Source organism: Pseudophryne corroboree, chromosome 1 (assembly GCF_028390025.1).
Source record: "Pseudophryne corroboree isolate aPseCor3 chromosome 1, aPseCor3.hap2, whole genome shotgun sequence".
Lineage (NCBI taxonomy): Eukaryota > Metazoa > Chordata > Amphibia > Anura > Myobatrachidae > Pseudophryne > Pseudophryne corroboree.
The window spans coordinates 1,081,454,492-1,081,475,899 of NC_086444.1; the positions used below are offsets into that span (position 1 = coordinate 1,081,454,492).

At 47.3% G+C, this 21,408-nt stretch overlaps 1 protein-coding gene across 2 annotated transcripts in view; it reads right to left on the reverse strand.

Annotated features, from left to right (window-relative positions):
• The window catches only part of NSUN7 (NOP2/Sun RNA methyltransferase family member 7), a 421,001-nt gene that overhangs the window by 355,127 nt on the left and 44,466 nt on the right, over positions 1-21,408 (reverse strand). For both annotated transcript variants that reach the window (XM_063921030.1, XM_063921029.1), the window contains exon 2: positions 14,714-15,026. In XM_063921030.1, the coding sequence (XP_063777100.1) occupies positions 14,714-14,954 (241 nt within the window). In that variant the 5' untranslated portion in view covers positions 14,955-15,026. The remainder of the gene's footprint in view (positions 1-14,713; positions 15,027-21,408) is intronic.

Below are 21,408 nucleotides of genomic sequence, written 5' to 3' on the forward strand. Positions count from 1 at the left end.
TTTGAAGTAGCAGAGGTGTCCGTAACACCCGGAACCACAATAGGTTGGTTGATGTGAAACGCGGACACAACCTTAGGAAGAAATTGCTGACGAGTTCTGAGTGCAGCTCTGTCCTCATGGAAAATTAAGTAAGGGATCTTGTGAGACAACGCCCCTAGCTCCGACACACGTCTTGCTGAAGTCAAGGCCAACAGTGTGACGGTCTTCCACGTAAGGTACTTTACGTCAACCTCTTGTAACAGTTCAAATCAGTCCGATTGGAGGAACTACAACACCAAATTGAGATCCCAAGGTGCCGTGGGAGGCACAGAGGGAGGCTGGATGTGCAGAACACCTTTCAAGAATGTCTGGACCTTAGGGAGAGAAGCCAATTGTTTCTGAAAGTAAATCAACAAGGCCAAAATATGGACTTTAATGGAGCCTAGGCATAGGCCCACATCCACTCCCGACTGCAGAAAAAGCAGGAGATGACCCAGATGAAATTCCACTGCAGAATATTGTCTGCTCTCACACCAAGAGACATACTTCTTCCATATACGGTGGTAATGTTTAGATATTATCCCCTTCCTGGCTTGGATCATAGTTGAGATGACCTTGTCAGGAATCCCTCTCCTGGCTAGAATCAGCCATTCAATTTCCATGCCGTTAAACGAAGCCGCGGTAAGTCTTTATAGATGAACGGGCCCTGTTGCAGAAGATCCTCGCGAAGAGGTAGACACCACGGGTCTTCAATCAGCATCTCGAGAAGATCCGCGTACCAGGCCCTTCGAGGCCAGTACGGAGCAATGAGGATTGCATGAACCTTTTCCCTTTTTATCCTCTTTAGAATTCTTGGGATCAGAGGAAGTGGAGGAAGCACGTACACCAGCTGGTAGACCCACGGAGTTGTCAGAGCGTCTACCGCCGCTGCTTGTGGGTCTCTCGACCTGGAACAATACCGCTTGAGCTTCTTGTTGAGTTGAGAGGCCATAATGTCGATCTGTGGATATCCCCTCCGACGTGTCAACCACCGGAACACCTCCAGGTGGAGGCCCCACTCCCCCGGGTGCAGGTCGTGTCTGCTGAGGAAGTCTCCTTCCCAGTTTTCTACTCCCTAAATGAAGACCGCCGACAATGCCACGGCGTGTATTTCCACCCAGAGGTGAATTTTTTACACCTCTGACATTGCTGCTCTGTTTCTCGTTCCGTCCTGTCGGTTTATGTACGTTACCGCAGTTAAATTGCCCGACTGGACTTGAATGGCCTGATTCCAAAGTAGAGATGAGGCCTGCAGAAGGGCGTTGTAGCCCTGAGTTCCAAGATGTTTATTGGACGGACGACTTCCCGACCTGACCATCTTCCTTGAAACTGCACCCCCTGGGTGACTGCTCCCCAACCTTTGAGGCTTGCGTCTGTGGTTAGCAGAATCCAATTCTGAATACCAAACCGTCGAACCTCGACGAGGTGAGAAGTCTGTAACCACCACAGAAGGGAGATTCTGGCTCTTGGTGACAGACAGATCCTCTGTGAAGATGCGATCCGGACAATTTGTCCAACAGATCCAGCAGAAAGGGTCTCACATGAAACCTTTCATACTGAAGTGCCTCGTAATAGGCCACCATTTTCCCCAGAAGGCGAATGCACAGATGCACCGAGATCCTGGTCGGCTTCAGGACAGCCCGAACCATCGACTGGATTACCATAGCCTTCTCCAAGGGGAGGAACATTCTCTGAGACTCTGTGTCCAGTATCATTCCCAGGAAAGGAAGCCTCTGCGTCGGTTCCAGGTGAGATTTTGGTAAGTTCAGAATCCACCCGTGATCCAGGAGTAGTCTGGTTGAGAGGCCAATGCTGTCCAACAACCGCTCCCTGGACGGTGCCTTTATCAGAAGATCGTCCAGGTACGGAATTATGTTCACTCCCAGTTTGAGTAGAGTAGAAACATCATCTCTGCCATAACTTTGGTGAACACTCTTGGTGCCGTGGAGAGACCAAATGGCAGGGCCTGGAACTGGTAGTGACAGTCCTGCAGTGCTAACCGTACATAAGCCTGATGAGGTAGCCAGATCGGAATGTGAAGGTACGCATCCTTGATATCCAAAGACACTAAGAATTCCCCCTCCTCCAGACCTGAGATCACCGCTCTCAGAGACTCCATCTCAAATTTGAACACTCGCAAGTACGGGTTCAACGACTTGAGGTTCAAAATTGGTCTTACCGAACCGTCCGGTTTTGGTACTACAAACAAGTTGGAATAATATTTATTTATTTATTTATGATTTATTCTGTACGATTTGATCTGCCTGTAAATAAATAATCATATAAAAAGAGCGGTAATATTCAAGCTTGAACTCTCTTTAAGGAATCTTAACTTCATAAATTAATAAGTCATATATATATGGACTGCATCTATTTATCAGTTTGTAAGCCTGACATAATATATTTGCAGATATATATGATAACGCATATTAATTAAAATATATCCATATATTAAATACCATATATGATATATTAAATATTAATATTCAGAAATATGATTCCATAAATCAATATTGAATAATATCCCTTGTTTTGTAGATGAGGTGGAACTGGAACAATGACCTGAGTCTATACCAGTTTTTAATGGCTTCCTGTAAGGTTATACTAGCCTATTGTGAAACTGGTAAGTCTGATTTGAAAAATCTTGGAGTTGGGATCTTCTGACACTCCAGTCTGTAGCCCTGGGAAATAAGATCTACGACACAGGGATCCTGGCACAAACCTGTCCAGATGTGACTGAAAATTTTTAGTCGGGATCCCACCCGCCAGGCATCGCGGTCCACCGTCATGCTGAAGGCTTTGAGGTAGTAGAGCTTGAGCTCTGTTCCTGTGAACCGGCAGTTGCTGGTTTGCGTGGTTTACCTCTAGCACTTCTTGTGGCTGTAGAAGAACCTCTGGTTTTGCAGTCCGAAAGGACTGCAGATTAGGTCCTGAGTAGGCCTTCCTGGCTGGGGGAGCTGCAGAAGGAAGATATGTGGCTCTGCCACTCTAGCCTCGGAAGGTACACTGCACTGAGTGCAGTGCAGTGAACCCCCTGGAGAAGAGGAACACTGTGCCTTACATGAAACACACTCTTTGTCTGACATACTGTGACAGCACACACACACACACACACACACACGCACACACACGCACACACAGGTTAAATGCACAATTAACCCACAGAGAGCCCTTTCATGGAGACAGAGATAGTATGGAGCCAGCACACAGCGCCCTTGCTTCTAATGCCAAGTTTAGCCGGGTCGCAGACTAAGTACCCAGATTGGGGACTTAGTACACTAGTAAGCGCTCCCCCCCTGCTATGACCCCCTGGTACCGCTGAGGTAATCTGGAGTCTCTCCGGAGAAGCTGTGCGTCCATGTCAATCAGCGTCTGTGTCCACTGCATTTTTTATACTGGCTGAAGTAATTTTGTGCCTAAAACGGAGTCAGCCCCCTTTTAAGTCTGTAATGCTAGTCTGGGTATTGTGTACACATATAGTGTACTGAGACTCAGTTTGCTCCCTCAGAAGCTGTGCGCCTGCACTGTGTACTGAGCCTGGAGACCCAGCTGTCCCATGTAGAAGCCGTGCGTCTCCGTACCCTCATGCCGCCATAGTGGCCGGCGACCTGCTAACCGGGTACTCACCACTCTTCTATCTTCTGGCTCTGTTAGGGGTGGAGGCATGCTGCGGGAATGTACGCTCGCTGTGGTGGGGCTTGCAAATAGTTCCCTCAGGAGCTAGTGTCCTGTCAGCTGGGAATTGGACCATTAACCCTTCAGGAGGTTGCCCCCCCCCCCCCTAAGTCCCACGAAGCAGGCAGGTTGGTGCCATCCAGTCCTGCCTGAAAATAACAAACAGATAAAAATAAATGTGGAACACTCTGAAGGAGCTTCCAGCGACGTGACCGGCTCCTCCGGAACACATTTTCTAAACTGAGTCTGGTAGGAGGGGCATAGAGGTAGGAGCCAGCGCACACTATCAAATTCTTAAAGTGCCCAAGGCTCCTAGTGGACCCGTCTTTACCCCATGATACTAAATGGATTCCCAGTATCCCCAAGGACGTAAGAAAAATACGCTTTTGTTTCCGTGTATGCAATACAAAAAAAAATCCAAATATAGGGGGTCATTCCGAGTTGATCGCTCGCTGCCGATTTTCGCAGTGCAGCGATTAAGTTAAAAAACTGCAAAAATGCGCATGCGGTACTTTCACACAAAACTTTGTAGATTTACAGAAGGTCGAGCAATGTTTTTTCATTGCTCGAGTGATCCTAGTGTGATTGACAGGAAGTGGGTGTTTCTGGGCGGAAACTGGCCGTTTTCAGGGAGTGTGCTAAAAAAACGCAGGCGTGCCCGGTAAAAAAGCAGGAGTGGCTGGTGAAACGGGGGAGTGGCTGGCCGAACGCAGGGCGTGTTTGTGATGTCAAACCAGGAACTAAACAGACTGCAGTCATCGCAAGATAGGAGTAGGTCTGGAGCTACTCAGAAACGGCATGACATTTTTCCTGTGCAGTTCTGTTAATCTTTCGTTCGCACTTCTGCTAAGCTAAAATACACTCCCAGAGGGCGGCGGCTTAGCGTTTGCACTGCTGCTAAAAGCAGCTAGCGAGCGAACAACTCGGAATGAGGGCCATAGTGCAAAGTTTATTGACTCCAACAAAATTAACTCTAGCAGGAATGTGTGTGCATGTACATGTGGTAGGAAAAATAGATTAAAAAATATAAAAGATTCCCAATTGCACCTGTTTCTGTAAGCTGCTCCAACTGTTTAAAATGAAGATCAGAGCTGGCCCTAACCAATATGATGCCCTAGGCAAAATTTTGTCTGGTGCCCCCTAGCACCACCGCTGGTTCCGCCTCTGACCTTGCACCTCTTTCCCAGCACCATCACCCCTCACCCATAGCAGTCCTTATTTTGGTGTTTGTACCCCCTATATTTTAAATAGGTACAGTTCGCACATTTGGCGCACAGCCCAAAAAGGGGTGTGTTTTTGCTGGCAAGAGGCATGGCCACACAATAGTAACCCCAATTCCAATTACGCCACACAATACTGCAACTTTATTCACATTTGATCATGTGATAGTGTCCATAATTCATATTACATCCCACAGTAGTATCACTTTACCTTAAACGTTACTCCTCACAGTAGAGCCCCTTATTCACATTACATCACACTGAATTGCTCATTCACATTACACCACACCATATTGCTCTTTATTCACATTAGATGACACAGTAGTGTCCTTTCTATACGCAACGCCACATAGTAGAGCACCTTATACACATAATGCCACACATTAGTAATGCATTTATACACATAATACCACACAGTAATGCACCTTACACATGAGACACATTATTAATGTCCTTATAAACATAATGTGCCTTACACATTATGACAACCTTTATTAATGCCCTTTTACACGAAATGTCCCTTACACATATGCCGCACATTATTAATGCCCTTATACACATAATGACACACATAGTGCCCCCTACACATTTGCTGCACATTTTTAGTGCCCCTATACACATAATGACACACATACAGTAGTACCCTGTTACACATATGCTGCACATTATTAATGCCCTTATACACATAATGACACACATAGTGCCCCCTACACATATGTTGCACATTATTAATGCATTTTTACATGACACACATAATGGTCCTTACACATATTTCGAACACTACTGCACAACCAACCCACTCACATGCACACAGCACTCACACTGCCACTAACACTGTGACCTCTGCTTAGATACAGATGTGTCCTCATAAATCTTGCCTCAATGCTAATGTTGGGCACCTTTTTTTTTATAAAAATGCATCTTATTTGCATTGGAATGTGGTGAGGATGCACAAGCAGCTTCTGCTGATTAAAATGATATGCAGCATGCCTATATACTGTGTGAGACTGTGGCTGTATCTGCATATGAAATGCTACCCACAGAATATAGGCATGCCGCATATCATTTTAATCAGCAGAAGCTGCTGATGCCCCTAGGCATATCAAATGCCCTAGGCAATTGCCTAGTTTGCCTATGCCTATGGCCGGCTCTGATTAAGATGGATAAAAATAGATATAATGGAGCGCTGTAAGGAATAAAAAATGGTTAGTAATATCAGTAATACCAGTAATGTTAACAGCTCTTTTGGTGCAAATGTGGTTGGTGTCCGGAATTTATTGGTAAAGCAATGTATTTCTGGATTCCTTAAACGCCCCCTGGGATGTCCGCAAGCTGTTCCTAACAGTACCTTACTATGCTGTGGTCTTCACGTCCCGCGGCTGATCTCCGAGATTTTGTTTCTGTGCGTGCGCTTCCGGTTGCGGCGGCTTAGCACTTCTGGTTGCCGTATCACGTGGAAAAATAGATTATAAGCTCCATGGGGCAGAGACTGATGTGAATGGCCAAATATTCTCTGTAAAGCGCTGTGGAATATGTGTGCGCTATATAAATAACTGGTAGTAATAATAATAATAATAATATTATGGGTCTAATTAGGGCCGACTAGTGGTCAAATCTACATCAGCCTCTGTATTGGAAGGAACCTGAGAGGAGTGAGTGCAGTTTTCCAGAGGAGGCTAATATGTGTGGAAGAACTGCGCTAATTAGTTGGTGCAACCTAACAGGCTTGGTTGCTGCTGGTGAACTAATGGTGGGTGTACTACAAGAACCCCACTAAACGAGAATATAGTTGTACAAAAATGGTTCAGCGCATCCCTAGCTTGTAAAATATTGTACTATCAAACTGTATTACAAACCACAAATACAGTTTGATAGTACAATATTTTACAAGCTAGGGATGCGCTGAACCGTTTTTGTACAGCTATATTCCAGAGGAGGCTGTCTGTGTTCTGGTATCCAGCTGTGGGTTACACTGTCTAAGTCTCTTGATGCTGTTTTTATTAATCTCTCTCTCTCTCTCTCTCTCTCATTCTTTCTTTATATAAATATATGTATATGCCCTTTATGGTTTTTGCACCACTATGCTACTCTAGGCTGTGTACGCTGGTGTGAGTGTAGGCACGCCCCCAGGAGAGTTGCAAGTCACCTACCATGATGCGTACGCATTGCGGCAATGGCGGTAAAGGACACATGTGTACACACACACACACACACACACACACATTACACATACATATATATTTCCATAGGTTAAGTCTCCCGGGATGGTTTCGGGATATCGGCGCTTGGGATGCCGGTGGTCAGAATACTGCTGGATCTAGACACCTAGTAGGTAAGCAGTCTAGCCTTAACCACTACCCCCCTAACCCACCCATTCTGCAGCCTGACACTAACACTCCCCTACCTCCCGCAGCCTAACCCTAAGCCTCCCCAGTGGTTTCTAACCCTAACCCTCCTTCACCGCAGCCTAACCCCCCCCCCTTAGTACCTAAGCCCCCCTTCTTAGTGCCTAAATCTAACCCTCCCTCCCTACAGCTTAACCCTAACCTCCCCTCCCGCAGCCTAACCCTCCCCTCGCAGCCTAAAACTAACCCCCCGCAGCCTGACCCTAACCTCCCCTTCCACAGCCTAACCCTAATCCTCCCCAGCACCCTAACCCTAACCTCCCCTTCCGCAGCCTAACCCTAACCCTCCCGCCACAGCCTAAAGCTAACCCCCCGCAGCCTGACTCTAACTCGCCCCGGCATACTTACTATCGGGATGACAACAGTGGGAATTCCGGCGCCAGTCTTCTGACTAGTGTTGAGCCAGTGTTGGGATTCCGGCGTCGGTCTCCCAACTGCTGGCATCCAGAACGCCGGTATGCTGACCGGATACCGAGTCTCCCGTATCCTAAATGCTTGTGAACAGATGTATTTTGCATCTTTCTGTAGTTTGTATACCATAATGAGATATCTTGGAGATGGGATATGAAGTAAAGTTTGTGTACCATCAGACAGCACGGGTGTCACTATCTCAGTCACGCTCAAACATTTTTGGATTTCTGAATATTTCAGATATTGATCCATTACAGATTTCTTTCCCACAGAAATGCCAGGGCTCCTTGCCCCCAGCCTCCCGGCCCCTGATTGTGTGCCGGTGCTTGCAAATTGAGGCTGTTATATCTGGGCTACAGTCACAGAACAGTAATACTTAGGCTCTTGCAATGTCTGCTGAGAGACAATAGATTTCTCTGACGTCCTAGTGGATGCTGGGAACTCCGTAAGGACCATGGGGAATAGCGGCTCCGCAGGAGACTGGGCACAAAAGTAAAGCTTTAGGACTACCTGGTGTGCACTGGCTCCTCCCCCTATGACCCTCCTCCAAGCCTCAGTTAGATTTTTGTGCCCGGCCGAGAAGGGTGCACTGCACACTAGGGGCTCTCCTGAGCTTCTTAGTGAAAGTTTAGTTTTAGGTTTTTTATTTTCAGTGAGACCTGCTGGCAACAGGCTCACTGCATCGAGGGACTAAGGGGAGAAGAAGCGAACCTGCCTGCTTGCAGCCAGCTTGGGCTTCTTGGCTACTGGACACCATTAGCTCCAGAGGGACCGAACACAGGCCCAGCCTCGGAGTCCGGTCCCAGAGCCGCGCCGCCGGCCCCCTTACAGAGCCAGAAGCAAGAAGAGGTCCGGAAAATCGTTGGAGGGAAGCTCCCTGGCTCTCCCCTGCAGTTACTACACTACAGAAAGGGGTTAAAAAAGAGAGGGGGGCACTAATTAGGCGCAGTATTAATAAAACAGCAGCTATAAGGGGAAAAACACTTCTATAAGGTTATCCCTGTATATATATAGCGCTCAGGTGTGTGCTGGCATACTCTCCCTCTGGGGTGGCTTGGTCGGATTCCCTGACTGACAATATTGATACCCTAGATAGGGACAGTATATTACTGACTATAGAGCATTTAAAAGATGCATTTCTATATATGCGTGATGCACAGAGGGATATTTGCCGACTGGCATCAAGAGTAAGTGCGCTGTCCATTTCTGCCAGAAGAGGGTTATGGACAAGACAGTGGTCAGGTGATGTTGATTCCAAAAGGCATATGGAAGTATCGCCTTATAAAAGGGAGGAGTTATTTGGGGTAGGTCTAACAGACCTGGTGGCCACGGCAACGGCTGGGAAATCCACATTTTTACCCCAGGTAGCCTCTCAACATAAGAAGACGCCGTATTATCAGGCGCAGTCCTTTAGGCCCCATAAGGGCAAGCGGGCAAAAGACTCCTCATTTCTACCCCGTGGCAGAGGGAGAGGAAAAAGGCTGCAGCAGAAGCCATTCACAAGCTGTATTCCCAGCAGGTGATAATCAAGGTACCCCTCCTACAACAGGGAAAGGGGTATTATTCCACGCTGTTTGTGGTACCGAAGCCGGACGGCTCGGTGAGACTTATTTTAAATCTGAAATCCTTGAACACTTACATACAAAGGTTCAAATTCAAGATGGAGTCACTCAGAGCGGTGATTGCGAACCTGGAAGAAGGGGATTATATGGTGTCTCTGGACATCAAGGATGCTTATCTCCATGTCCCAATTTACCCTTCTCACCAAGGGTACCTTAGGTTTGTGGTACAGATCTGTCACTATCAGTTTCAGACGCTGCCGTTTGGTTTGTCCACGGCACCCCGGGTCTTTACCAAAGTAATGGCCGAAATGATGATACTCCTTCGAAGGAAGGGAGTTTTAGTTATCCCTTACTTGGACGATCTCCTGATAAGGGCAAGATCCAGGGAACAGTTGGTAGTCGGGGTAGCACTATCTCAAGTAGTGTTGCGGCAGCACGGTTGGATTCTCAATATTCCAAAATCGCAGCTGATCCCGACGACACGTCTTCTATTCCTAGGGATGATCCTGGACACAGTCCAGAAAAAGGTGTTTCTCCCGGAGGAGAAAGCCAGGGAGTTATCCGAACTAGTCAGAAACCTCCTAAAACCAGGCCAAGTGTCAGTGCATCAGTGCACAAGGGTCCTGGGAAAAATGGTGGCTTCCTACGAAGCAATTCCATTCGGCAGATTCCACGCAAGAACTTTCCAGTGGGACCTGCTGGACAAATGGTCCGGATCGCATCTTCAGATGCATCAGCGGATAACCCTGTCACCAAAGACAAGGGTGTCTCTCCTGTGGTGGTTGCAGAGTGCTCATCTTCTAGAGGGCCGCAGATTCGGCATTCAGGACTGGGTCCTGGTGACCACGGATGCCAGCCTGCGAGGCTGGGGAGCAGTCACACAGGGAAGAAATTTCCAGGGCTTGTGGTCAAGCCTGGAGACATCACTTCACATAAATATTTTGGAGCTAAGGGCCATTTACAATGCCCTAAGCCAAGCAAGACCTCTGCTTCAAGGTCAGCCGGTGCTGATCCAGTCGGACAACATCACGGCAGTCGCCCACGTAAACAGACAGGGCGGCACAAGAAGCAGGAGGGCAATGGCAGAAGCTGCAAGGATTTTCTGGGCGGAAAATCATGTGATAGCATTGTCAGCAGTGTTCATTCCGGGAGTGGACAACTGGGAAGCAGACTTCCTCAGCAGGCACGACCTCCACCCGGGAGAGTGGGGACTTCACCCAGAAGTCTTCCACATGATTGTAAACCGTTGGGAAAAACCAAAGGTGGACATGATGGCGTCCCGCCTAAACAAAAAATTGGACAGGTATTGCGCCAGGTCAAGGGACCCTCAGGCAATAGCTGTGGACGCTCTGGTAACACCGTGGGTGTACCAGTCAGTGTATGTGTTCCCTCCTCTTCCTCTCATACCAAAAGTACTGAGAATTATAAGACGGAGGGGAGTAAGAACTATACTCGTGGCTCCGGATTGGCCAAGAAGGACTTGGTACCCGGAACTTCAAGAGATGCTCACGGAGGACCCGTGGCCTCTACCTCTAAGAAGGGACCTGCTCCAGCAAGGACCCTGTCTATTCCAAGACTTACCGCGGCTGCGTTTGACGGCAGGGCGGTTGAACGCCGGATCCTAAAGGAAAAAGGCATTCCGGATGAAGTCATCCCTACCCTGATCAAGCCAGGAAGGATGTAACCGCAAAGCATTATCACCGCATTTGGCGAAAATATGTTGCGTGGTGCGAGGCCAGTAAGGCCCCGATGGAGGAATTTCAACTAGGTCGATTCCTGCATTTCCTGCAAACAGGAGTGTCTATGGGCCTAAAATTGGGGTCCATTAAGGTTCAAATTTCGGCCCTGTCAATTTTCTTCCAGAAAGAACTAGCTTCAGTTCCTGAAGTTCAGACGTTTGTAAAAGGGGTACTGCATATACAGCCTCCTTTTGTGCCTCCAGTGGCACCTTGGGATCTCAATGTAGTTTTGGGGTTCCTAAAGTCACATTGGTTTGAACCACTTGAATCTGTGGAGTTAAAATATCTCACATGGAAAGTGGTCATGTTGTTGGCCCTGGCCTCGGCCAGGCGCGTGTCAGAATTGGCGGGCTTTATCCTGTAAAAGCCCTTATCTGATCTTCCATTCAGACAGGGCGGAATTGAGGACTCGTCCTCATTTTCTCCCTAAGGTGGTTTCAGTGTTTCATCTGAACCAACCTATTGTGGTACCTGCGGCTACTAGTGACTTGGAGGACTCCAAGTTGTTGGACGTAGTCAGGGCCTTGAAAATATATGTTTCCAGGACGGCTGGAGTCAGAAAATCTGACTCGCTGTTTATCCTGTATGCACCCAACAAGCTGGGTGCTCCTGCTTCTAAGCAGACTATTGCTCGTTGGATTTGTAATACAATTCAGCTTGCACATTCTGTGGCAGGCCTGCCACAGCCAAAATCTGTAAAAGCCCATTCCACAAGGAAGGTGGGCTCATCTTGGGCGGCTGCCCGAGGGGTCTCGGCTTTACAACTTTGCCGAGCAGCTACTTGGTCAGGGGAAAACACGTTTGCTAAATTCTACAAATTTGATACCCTGGCTGAGGAGGACCTGGAGTTCTCTCATTCGGTGCTGCAGAGTCATCCGCACTCTCCCGCCCGTTTGGGAGCTTTGGTATAATCCCCATGGTCCTTACGGAGTTCCCAGCATCCACTAGGACGTCAGAGAAAATAAGAATTTACTTACCGATAATTCTATTTCTCGTAGTCCGTAGTGGATGCTGGGCGCCCATCCCAAGTGCGGATTGTCTGCAATACTTGTACATAGTTATTGTTAACTAAATCGGGTTATTGTTGTGAGCCATCTATCTAGAGGCTCCTCTGTTATCATGCTGTTAACTGGGTTCAGATCACAGGTTGTACGGTGTGATTGGTGTGGCTGGTATGAGTCTTACCCGGGATTCATAAATCCTTCCTTATTGTGTACGCTCGTCCGGGCACAGTACCTAACTGAGGCTTGGAGGAGGGTCATAGGGGGAGGAGCCAGTGCACACCAGGTAGTACTAAAACTTTACTTTTGTGCCCAGTCTCCTGCAGAGCCGCTATTCCCCATGGTCCTTACGGAGTTCCCAGCATCCACTACGGACTACGAGAAATAGAATTATCGGTAAGTAAATTCTTATTTATTCCTCTAGCCGCGCATTACATTACATACAGCTGCAGTATAGAGGCTGTCATGACCTGCTGCTACTGTGACACCTGGGTCTATGTGGATCTATAAACCCCTGCTAATTGCTTATGCTGTCTAAGTGACATTAAATATTGCTGCCTGGCCAAGAAATAAGATTTCTTGAGACCTACAAGAGTAGTATGAATGCTAACAAGAAAGACAATTGCAGGCCTAGGTGTGTGGTGATACGGGAAACATGTCCTCATATCTGCCTAAGCACCAACGTCTTATTACTTCTATCTCTTCTTTCTTCATCTTATACTTGTCTTTAGAACATATGGCACTTTGGGTCCAAAGGCTTTTCTGATATTTCTGAGCTGATGCTAAGCTGAGTCCTTTTGAGAAGTGAACCCAGCCATGTGCTCATCCACATGGTGAGGATATCCCTAAAAATGTGCCCTATTCACCTCTTTCCATCGTTATAATAGTCTCACTCTGCATATGGAATATATTAACAAAACTATGGGAAGTGGTGAGTGATTTGCACTTTACCAGGAGCACCCTGACTCTAAGCAGCTTCTTCCCTCTAGCCGCACAAACTTTGGCACCTCTGCAAATGCCACCATCGTGCCCTGATAAACCACAATGGGAAACTAGGTGCATCTGTGCAGGTTCAGAATAAAGGTATGTTATGGGTTCTGGCAGTGCCGTAACTAGGCATTTTAGCGCTGTGTGCAAGAACTGACATTGGCGCCCCCCCCCCGTACAAGACAGGCGCAGTGCGCGCCGTAGACGCGCGCAAAATATATAGGGGCGTGGCTTCATGGGAAGGGGCGTGGCAACAAAATAATAGCAATTCATACTATGGTGCACAGTAGTCTCCATTATTCAAATTACGCTGCACAGTAGCACCACTACACCAGGTAGAGCCCCTTTTACATATTACAGCAGACAGCATCCCCCTTTTTACGCATTGCGGCAGATGGGACCCCTTTTTACGCATTGCGGCAGCCGGGACCCCTTTTTACGCATTGCGGCAGCCAGTCCCCCTTTTTACACATTGCGGCAGCCGGGACCCCTTTTTACGCATTGCGGCAGCCAGTCCCCCTTTTTACACATTGCGGCAGATGGGACCCCTTTTTACGCATTGCGGCAGATGGGACCCCTTTTTACGCATTGCGGCAGCCGGGACCCCTTTTTACGCATTGCGGCAGCCAGTCCCCCTTTTTACGCATTGCGGCAGCCAGTCCCCCTTTTTACGCATTGCGGCAGCCAGACCCCCTTTTTACGCATTGCGGCAGCCAGTCCCCCTTTTTACACATTGCGGCAGCCGGGACCCCTTTTTACACATTGCGGCAGACGGGACCCCTTTTTACACATTGCGGCAGACGGGACCCCTTTTTACACATTGCAGGAGAGAGAGAGAGAGAGAGAGAGAGAGAGGGGGATATACTTACCTTCTCCCCGCTGACAGGCTCCTCGTGCATCTCCCTCTCGGTGCAGTCGTGTAAAGTCAGTTGAGAAGGAGGAGGAGGGAGGGGGAGCAGAGAGCCGCAGCAGCGCTATTTGATTGGTAGTAAGCGCTGCTGCAGCATCCCCCTCTCCTTCTGTATTGGCTGCCCGGCGCTGCTGTGGATGCTGGGATGCATCCACAGCAGCGCCAGGCAGCCAATACAGAAGGAGAGGGGGATGCTGCAGCAGCGCTTACTACCAATCAAATAGCGCTGCTGCGGCTCTCTGCTCCCCCTCCCTCCTCCTCCGCTGCCCGGCGCTCCTGTGACTGTCTTCTCTCCTCCAGCGCGGCGCACGGCGCAGTTCAGAGGCGGCATGTAATGAGTCAATTTGACTCATTACATGCCGCTGGCCGTGCGCCCCCAGGGCAACTGCGCTGTGTGCCAAGCCCCCTTGGCACACACGTAGTTACGGCCCTGGGTTCTGCTACTAGTGGGGCAACTAACTCGATGCATCGTCACATCCACTCCATATGGTATAGTTATTAAGTGGCCATTACAATGTTAAACTGTTATATAATTAGTGATTTTAGGTATCTGGTTCAGAGTAAATGCTCAGCATGGACTTAATTTACCAATGTTGCTTGGAAGAGTAGGGACCTCTTATATCTAGATACGGGGACTATGCGGTCCAGTCACTTCCGGCTATGTCATTGATCTACTGTTCAGTTGTAACTATATTTCTATAACATGAAACCTCCGTTACACAGCCAGAAAATGCAGAGAAATAAGTTCAGACATTAACAATCTGGCAATTGCTTGTTACACTTACATTTCAGAGCACTGAAAGCCAGGTCATAACACCAGCGTTGCGATCGTTCATCCTTAAAGTCTGGTAAGGGCTCCTCAAGGTCACTGCCATAGTTCACCAGGATGGTATCTGGAGGTTTCTTCCGGTGAATGCCCTGGAAGATTTTGGCCGCATTGAGGAATACGGAATCAGGGTAGTTCACCTTTTCGTTAAGACAGGACGGTGTACGCACAATGAGCTCTGTGGTTCCGAGCTCTGACATCTGCTCTGCCAAGGAAGGGCTTCAGAGTCTGGATCAAGTCTACTTTGAATGTTCAGTAAATGATCCAGATGCCTACAACATAGAATCACATATTAATACTACTGTATATTTCGAAAAAATAAATACTGTATGGAATATGTTTTCCAAATGATAAGCAGAGTTGAAACAATTAAAAATTGCATTAGAAAAAATAGTAGTCGGTATGTTTTTGTAAAGAAGAACTTGATAGGGAGAGGGTGACAGGGGTATAAGCACAATGTCCCCTGCAGTGCGGAGAACAGGGGGTATGTACCTTGGTGGGGGCAGGAACACAGCGGACTGACAGGTTGTGCTTTCCTCAGTTTGGCACTCGGTCAGGCAGACTCTGACAGCGCCAGTTACACTGGTTGTGGGTGTATTTAATTCACAGCCAGCAGTGAATCAGAATAATGTGCAGCTGTCTGTTAATTAGAGGCAGTATGTGACAGGGATCATCTGCGCTGATAGGTGGCATGTGCTCCTCTATCTGTCCGGCACACACAGGTAAGGGGCAGGTCCATCAGGCAGTGGGGCCCACCCTGCTCTCTTCACTGGACCATTCATCCAACATTGCTCTATTTACTACATAGGAGCAGTGTATGCCTTTTTTATTTTAAATAAATCATGAGTAAGGCGACATCTTTTCATGTCTGTGTGTCTGAATGTTTGTTACACCTGCTGAACTGCGTCTAATAATGTGCTTTTCTGCAACACTGCAACTTCCTCCCAATAATAGTATTAGGCAGAACTTGTGCACGTCTGCCCAGCAGTCAATTCGCAGTGCAGGGCAGCCTACGGGCCTCTCTAAAGGCCTGATCTGAGTCAGACGTTGAGGCATCTGCGTCTGCAACTTTATGCACAAATCGCTACAAGCCCTTCTCTGGTGTACAGACTGAGGTGTCTATTCACAGAGGAGAGAAAAGCCTTATTTACAAGGCTTTTCTCTGTTTAGTGCTATTCAAAGAGCGGGTTTCCATGAAGTTAATTACTTCTCCAGCGGTACCCCCTGCTCCGTGGCTGAAACACATCACCATACTGTAGTACGGTGAGTGCAATTTATTAAACACGTAACTTTCATTGAAACATCAGAACAACACCATTGGAAGATCTGGAACATCGCGGTAGGGGGCTGAGGGGGCTAATTTATATTTTCATCTATGCAGTGATCGGCAGCATTGCAGACACTGGGGGGAGGGTGCAGTGAAGCAGAGGAGCCACCATGCGTCTCAGTAGATTCTGCTACTTTGTACGCACTCATTGTTTGACTGTGTGACTTTTTTGTGACATCAACAAATGCACAGTTGAAAAACATTAGTGATTGCATACCTCCCAACTTTTAGTTCACGAGGAGCGGGACTCCTCTGCGTGTCAAACCAGCATCTGCCCAAAAAAGATGAGTGGCTTCGGTAAAAGGGGACGTGGCTTCGTGGGAATGCAGCGACCGCCTGCCATGCCTCCCATTTACATACCTCCCAACTGTCCCGATTTTGGCGGGACAGTCCCGTTTTTTATGGTCTGTCCCGCTGTCCCACCCACGGGTCGCAGTGTCCCGCGGGTGGGGGAGCAGTTGGGAGATCCCCCCTGTCACTCACTGCTCTGAGCAGAGCAGCGGTGAATAGATGCTGTGCGCATGCGCATAGCGTCTATTCCCCAACAGAGAGGGACAGGGGGCATCAGCAGCAGCTCTCTGAGCGCTGTTCATGCCCTCATAATGACAAAAATGGGGGGGTGGCTTGTGATTGTGTCACTTGCTGAGAGGCCACGCCCCCTTCTGATAGGCCAAAGTTGGGAGGTATGTATTTACCTCACTGTGGGGGCATGGCCAGCGCTCTATGACCTGCTGGCATGCCACCAGTCCCTCTGCATCCTATGAACAGACGCTGCGCGCATGCGTCTATTCACGTTGCGAAAATTGGGACAGTTGGGAGATATGTGATTGCATGAATACTGGCATTCACTATATATCGCATCACACTGATGTACGTATAGTGAAAAGTAACAATTTATATCAACAGAACTATATTAATAGACCCATATGTCCCATTTTTTCAGTTTATGGGGAAGATGTATTAAGCCTGGAGAAGTGATAAAGAAGTGATAAGCACAAGATGACAACGCACCAACCAGTCATTACGGATTTGAAAAATGACAGTTAGGAGCTGACTGGCTTAATACAACTGACTGGCTTAATACATCTGCCCTTATGTTTGTTCTGTGTTACACACCGTCCTCACATCAAACTCCTGTCACAGTGTCTTACACCTACAAATCTGCTCATCGTTCTTTAGAACACATTTTCCCATTAGGTTGACAGGTACAAAGGTTGACAGGGTCAAAAGGTAGACATGAAAAAGGTTGACAAGAAAAAGTAAGTTTGGGGGGGTTATGTCGTGTTTTTACACATATTTCACGCAGCAAATTTGTGAAATGTGTCCCCTTGTGGCCTTGCTTCGCTTGCCATGGTTCAGGCTCGGTTACTAAAGGTAATAGTTTCTGACATTGATAGTAAATACAGCAAAAGTTGTATAAACCACTTCCCGTAGTAACACATCCCCCGTGCCCAGCTCTGTAGTAACACATTCAAGGCCTGATTCAGAGGTGGACACAGAAGTACTGTATATGGAGAAGTGGCTATTAGAAGTCGCCCGTCTGCGATTTTATGCAAATGCTGCTACAAACTCCTTCCCATGTGTACATCCAGGTGTATGAATGTGCAAGAACAGAGATGACCAGTATCTCCATCTGACTATAGCCTCCTACCAGTACCAGTGTGTCAAGTTTAAATACAGAAGGAGGATCACAAATTATATGTGATCTAAGGTATGGTGATTACCTGCAGGAATAATCACCAATAATGTTTTCAAGTGACTGTGTATATATATATATATATATACTTTTGTATTCTTTCAGCTTAGATGTGACAAAATGGCTGACAGGCAATGTCCTGCGTTTAACCTCCATACATCCAGGCTGGCGGAGATCTGCAGACCATAGTATGACATGTGCAATGACCAGACCAGAGGTTATAAATACTGATAAGAGGGAGATGGCCTGATCAATTACCTGATGGAAAGTAAAAGAAGACCACATGTTTAGATAACTAAGCCAAAACTTCCTGGCTAGTAATAAAGCAGTCCAGGGGTGACAAGGTGCAGATCCTCACAGACCTCACTCTCTTTGAAGGAGATTTCAATGCCTTTGGGCTACACCCCCCCCCTTCTCCTGTGTTTCTTTCTACCACCCCCCCCCCCCCTTCTCCTGTGTTTCTTTCTATCACCAAGTATGTGAAACCTGGTGTATGTGTAGTGTCCAGCAGGGAAGTAGTTAAAAATCCCAAGGGAGGGGGCCGGATGAAGCTGGGGACTATATCTGTCTCCCTCATGAAAACAGAAAATGTGATCTCTTGGGGACTCAACAATACGTTGGAGATGACCTGAGTTATTCTGTGAAATCCCCCACAGTAGAAATACCTAAAATTCATTTGCATAAGTGAATTAGGTTTTCTGCATTTTTTATTTCTTTTCATTTATTGAGATTGCTGTATTCTGTGTGTGTGTGTGTGTGTGTGTGTGTGTGTGTGTGTGTGTGTTTTTAAAATATTCTTAATAATCTTTGTAACCTTTTTGTAACTAAAGCTCTGAAGTATTCTTAAAATTAAAATTTTAGTTTTGATTCTGTGATTCTTATGAACTCAGGGCCTGTTTGGCTCATGCCTACCTATTTTTCTAAGTATCGCAGTGTGTGTGTGACAGGTAAAGCTAAAGACACCTGCAAAGTCCGTAATACGTTGAAAAGTCTTTGCAGGTGGCAGCTGAAAGTATTTAAGTAATCCCGTGTGTCAAAAGTGACCCTGCACGTCGCATGTGGCAATTCTCAAATTGGCGTATTTGTGGAATTGGCCAGCAGCGTTGTCACAAAGTGGTGGCAAGCGGTGGGATGATAATTGTTTGTTTTTATCTAAGAACTTAAGTGAATGTGGTAATAATTCCGTGAGCGGAACATCCACTTCACCAGAATCAGAACTCAGAGCTTTATTATAATTTTAAAATCCACACAGTGAGTGGCAATCTCTGTTCCCCTCCCCTTGTTTTTCTTTTTTATATTATTTTATTTTGGCGAAGATAAGATCAAAGATGACTAAGTCTAAGCATCTGATGAAGGATGATGGCAAACTTGTGCATGGGAATGATGCATCGGCCTGTGCTGCTGAGACAGTAGGGGATGTATTGCGCACTGGACTGTTACGTACTGCGGGTAGTAATGGTGCCATGCTGATTTCTGATGTGGACTCTGTTATCGACGCAAGGTCTGTGCATATGGTCTTGGAAAAATATTCGCCAACTGATATCAAGTATAGGAAAAATACAGAGCATCATGATGGCTGCAAACCCGTGCGTGGGAATGATACATCGGCCTGGGCTGCTGAGACAGTAGGAGATGTATTGCGTACTGGACTATTACATACTGTGGTTAGTAATAGTGCAACACTGGACTCTGATGTGGACTCTGTTATCGATGTGAGGCCTGCTGTGGCTGCCTCAAATGTGGATCTTATCTCCCCGTTCCTGGAAACTGTCAGAGCAGCGTGCTGGACAGGGAAAAAGTGTTCCAGTGCACGAGAAGAGAGAGAGTTAGAGCCTGCCAGTGCTGCACACCTGGTGCAGAGGGAGAGTTTTATGGCAGAAACGAGTTCTGCAAACCGAGTAGCTGAGAATGTAAGCTACAAATTGCATTGCGACAAGAAAGTGATTGCACGCGATACCATGAGACCAGGGAGGTCACCGTTAAGCCTTGCCTGACACCAGTCCCTAGTATGACGGACTATGGGAACTTGGACAGTACAACACATGCCAGTACCAAGGAGACGGCAGAGAGTGCTTCAGCTGGGGAGGCTGCAGGGCAACCATCCGAGACAGCGTCAGAAGAGCAATGGGGGTATGACCCAGATGACCTGTTTTCCAGGATGAGTACGTAGGAGCTAATTAAAGAATGTCAGCTGCAGGGTATCCCCTGCCGCAACACTTCCCGCAGGGAGATGATCACGCAGCTCGCCTATGCACAGAAAGATGAGAGCAATGCCTTCAGCAAGTATAGAATCTAATTTCCGTGGTTAGGCACCAAGGTGAGTCCTGGGTACCTGCTGCGTGTGCTGGAGGAATGTTTTGAAGATGCATGGAGAGAGGCACACAGTTTGAGGAAGCTCAATACCCCATTCTGGCACGATCAGTGTCGCAGAATGGAGGATGAAAGACAGCAACTACGAAAGCTTCTTTTATCAGTGGAAGAAGCAGTAATCCAGCCTGCAGGGGTGCCCCAAGAGGAACAGGTGCCCCCAACATCTACAGTCAGTGTGGACTATGTTACGGGGTTCTCACATCCCAAGGTGCAGAGTACCCTACTGGGTGGGGCTGTTGGTGCGAACAACCTATTACCACTGTCTGCGCAGAATTTGCAGCTGGAAGAGGCTGATTTTCAGGAGAACCTGATCGTGGAGGAGATTATGTCGACAAGAGAGGTGGGAGTGTCGGATATTATTCCCAAGAATGTGTTCGTGAGGACTGACTTTGGACAATTGATAGCACAATGTGTGCCTGACATTTCTAAGTCTGTTGAAATATGTGAATTATCTCAGGTAATATGAGTTGATGCTAAACCTTGCAATGGTGTTACTCTGTGTACAGTACCTGTAATGCTATGGGATACTGCTGGATCTTGCACTGAAGTGACTCTGGGTAAAAACGTAGTGCCCCGTGAACATTTAGCATTTTATACTGTGATAGAGACTTGTGATAATACCAGTGAAATAAACAGTATTGCTGCAGGAACTAACCCTTCTTTTCCTCAGGGGACACCCGATGATCCGCACAACATTAATGTCAATGTATGTGATGCTGAGAATGTTACCACCCAGTGTGTACTAGAAAATAACATGCCAATGTCTATGTGTAGGGACAAGGAAATTACTCCGTGTATTGTTGAAACAGCTCAGGTTGATTTGCAGGTACAGCGGGACCAAGATGAAATGCAAATGTTTATGTATCAGGGGAGGGCAGTGAATCCAGGTGTTGAGGAAAATGCTCAAATTGATTTGCAGGTACTGAGGGGCCCCCGAAAACATGCAAATGTCTATGTATAAAGGAGCGGCAATGATTCCTTGTATTGATTAAAATGCTTGTGTTGTGTTGCAAGTAACCCAGAATGATGCACCCAGTCAGGATAATAATGAGGATGATGTATTGTCTTGTACCCGTGTTACCAGTAATTCTGATGATGCATGTATCAATGTAGGAAATAATGTGTCTGTCGGGGGTGCTGCCAGCATGTTAGGTACCAGGGTTGTGTCAGAGAAGGGGGCTGTGTCAACAGCTGAGAAGGGAGAAACACACATTGCTGTTCCACCCCCTCAGACCCCCATCTCTGCACTCTTGTTGCATGC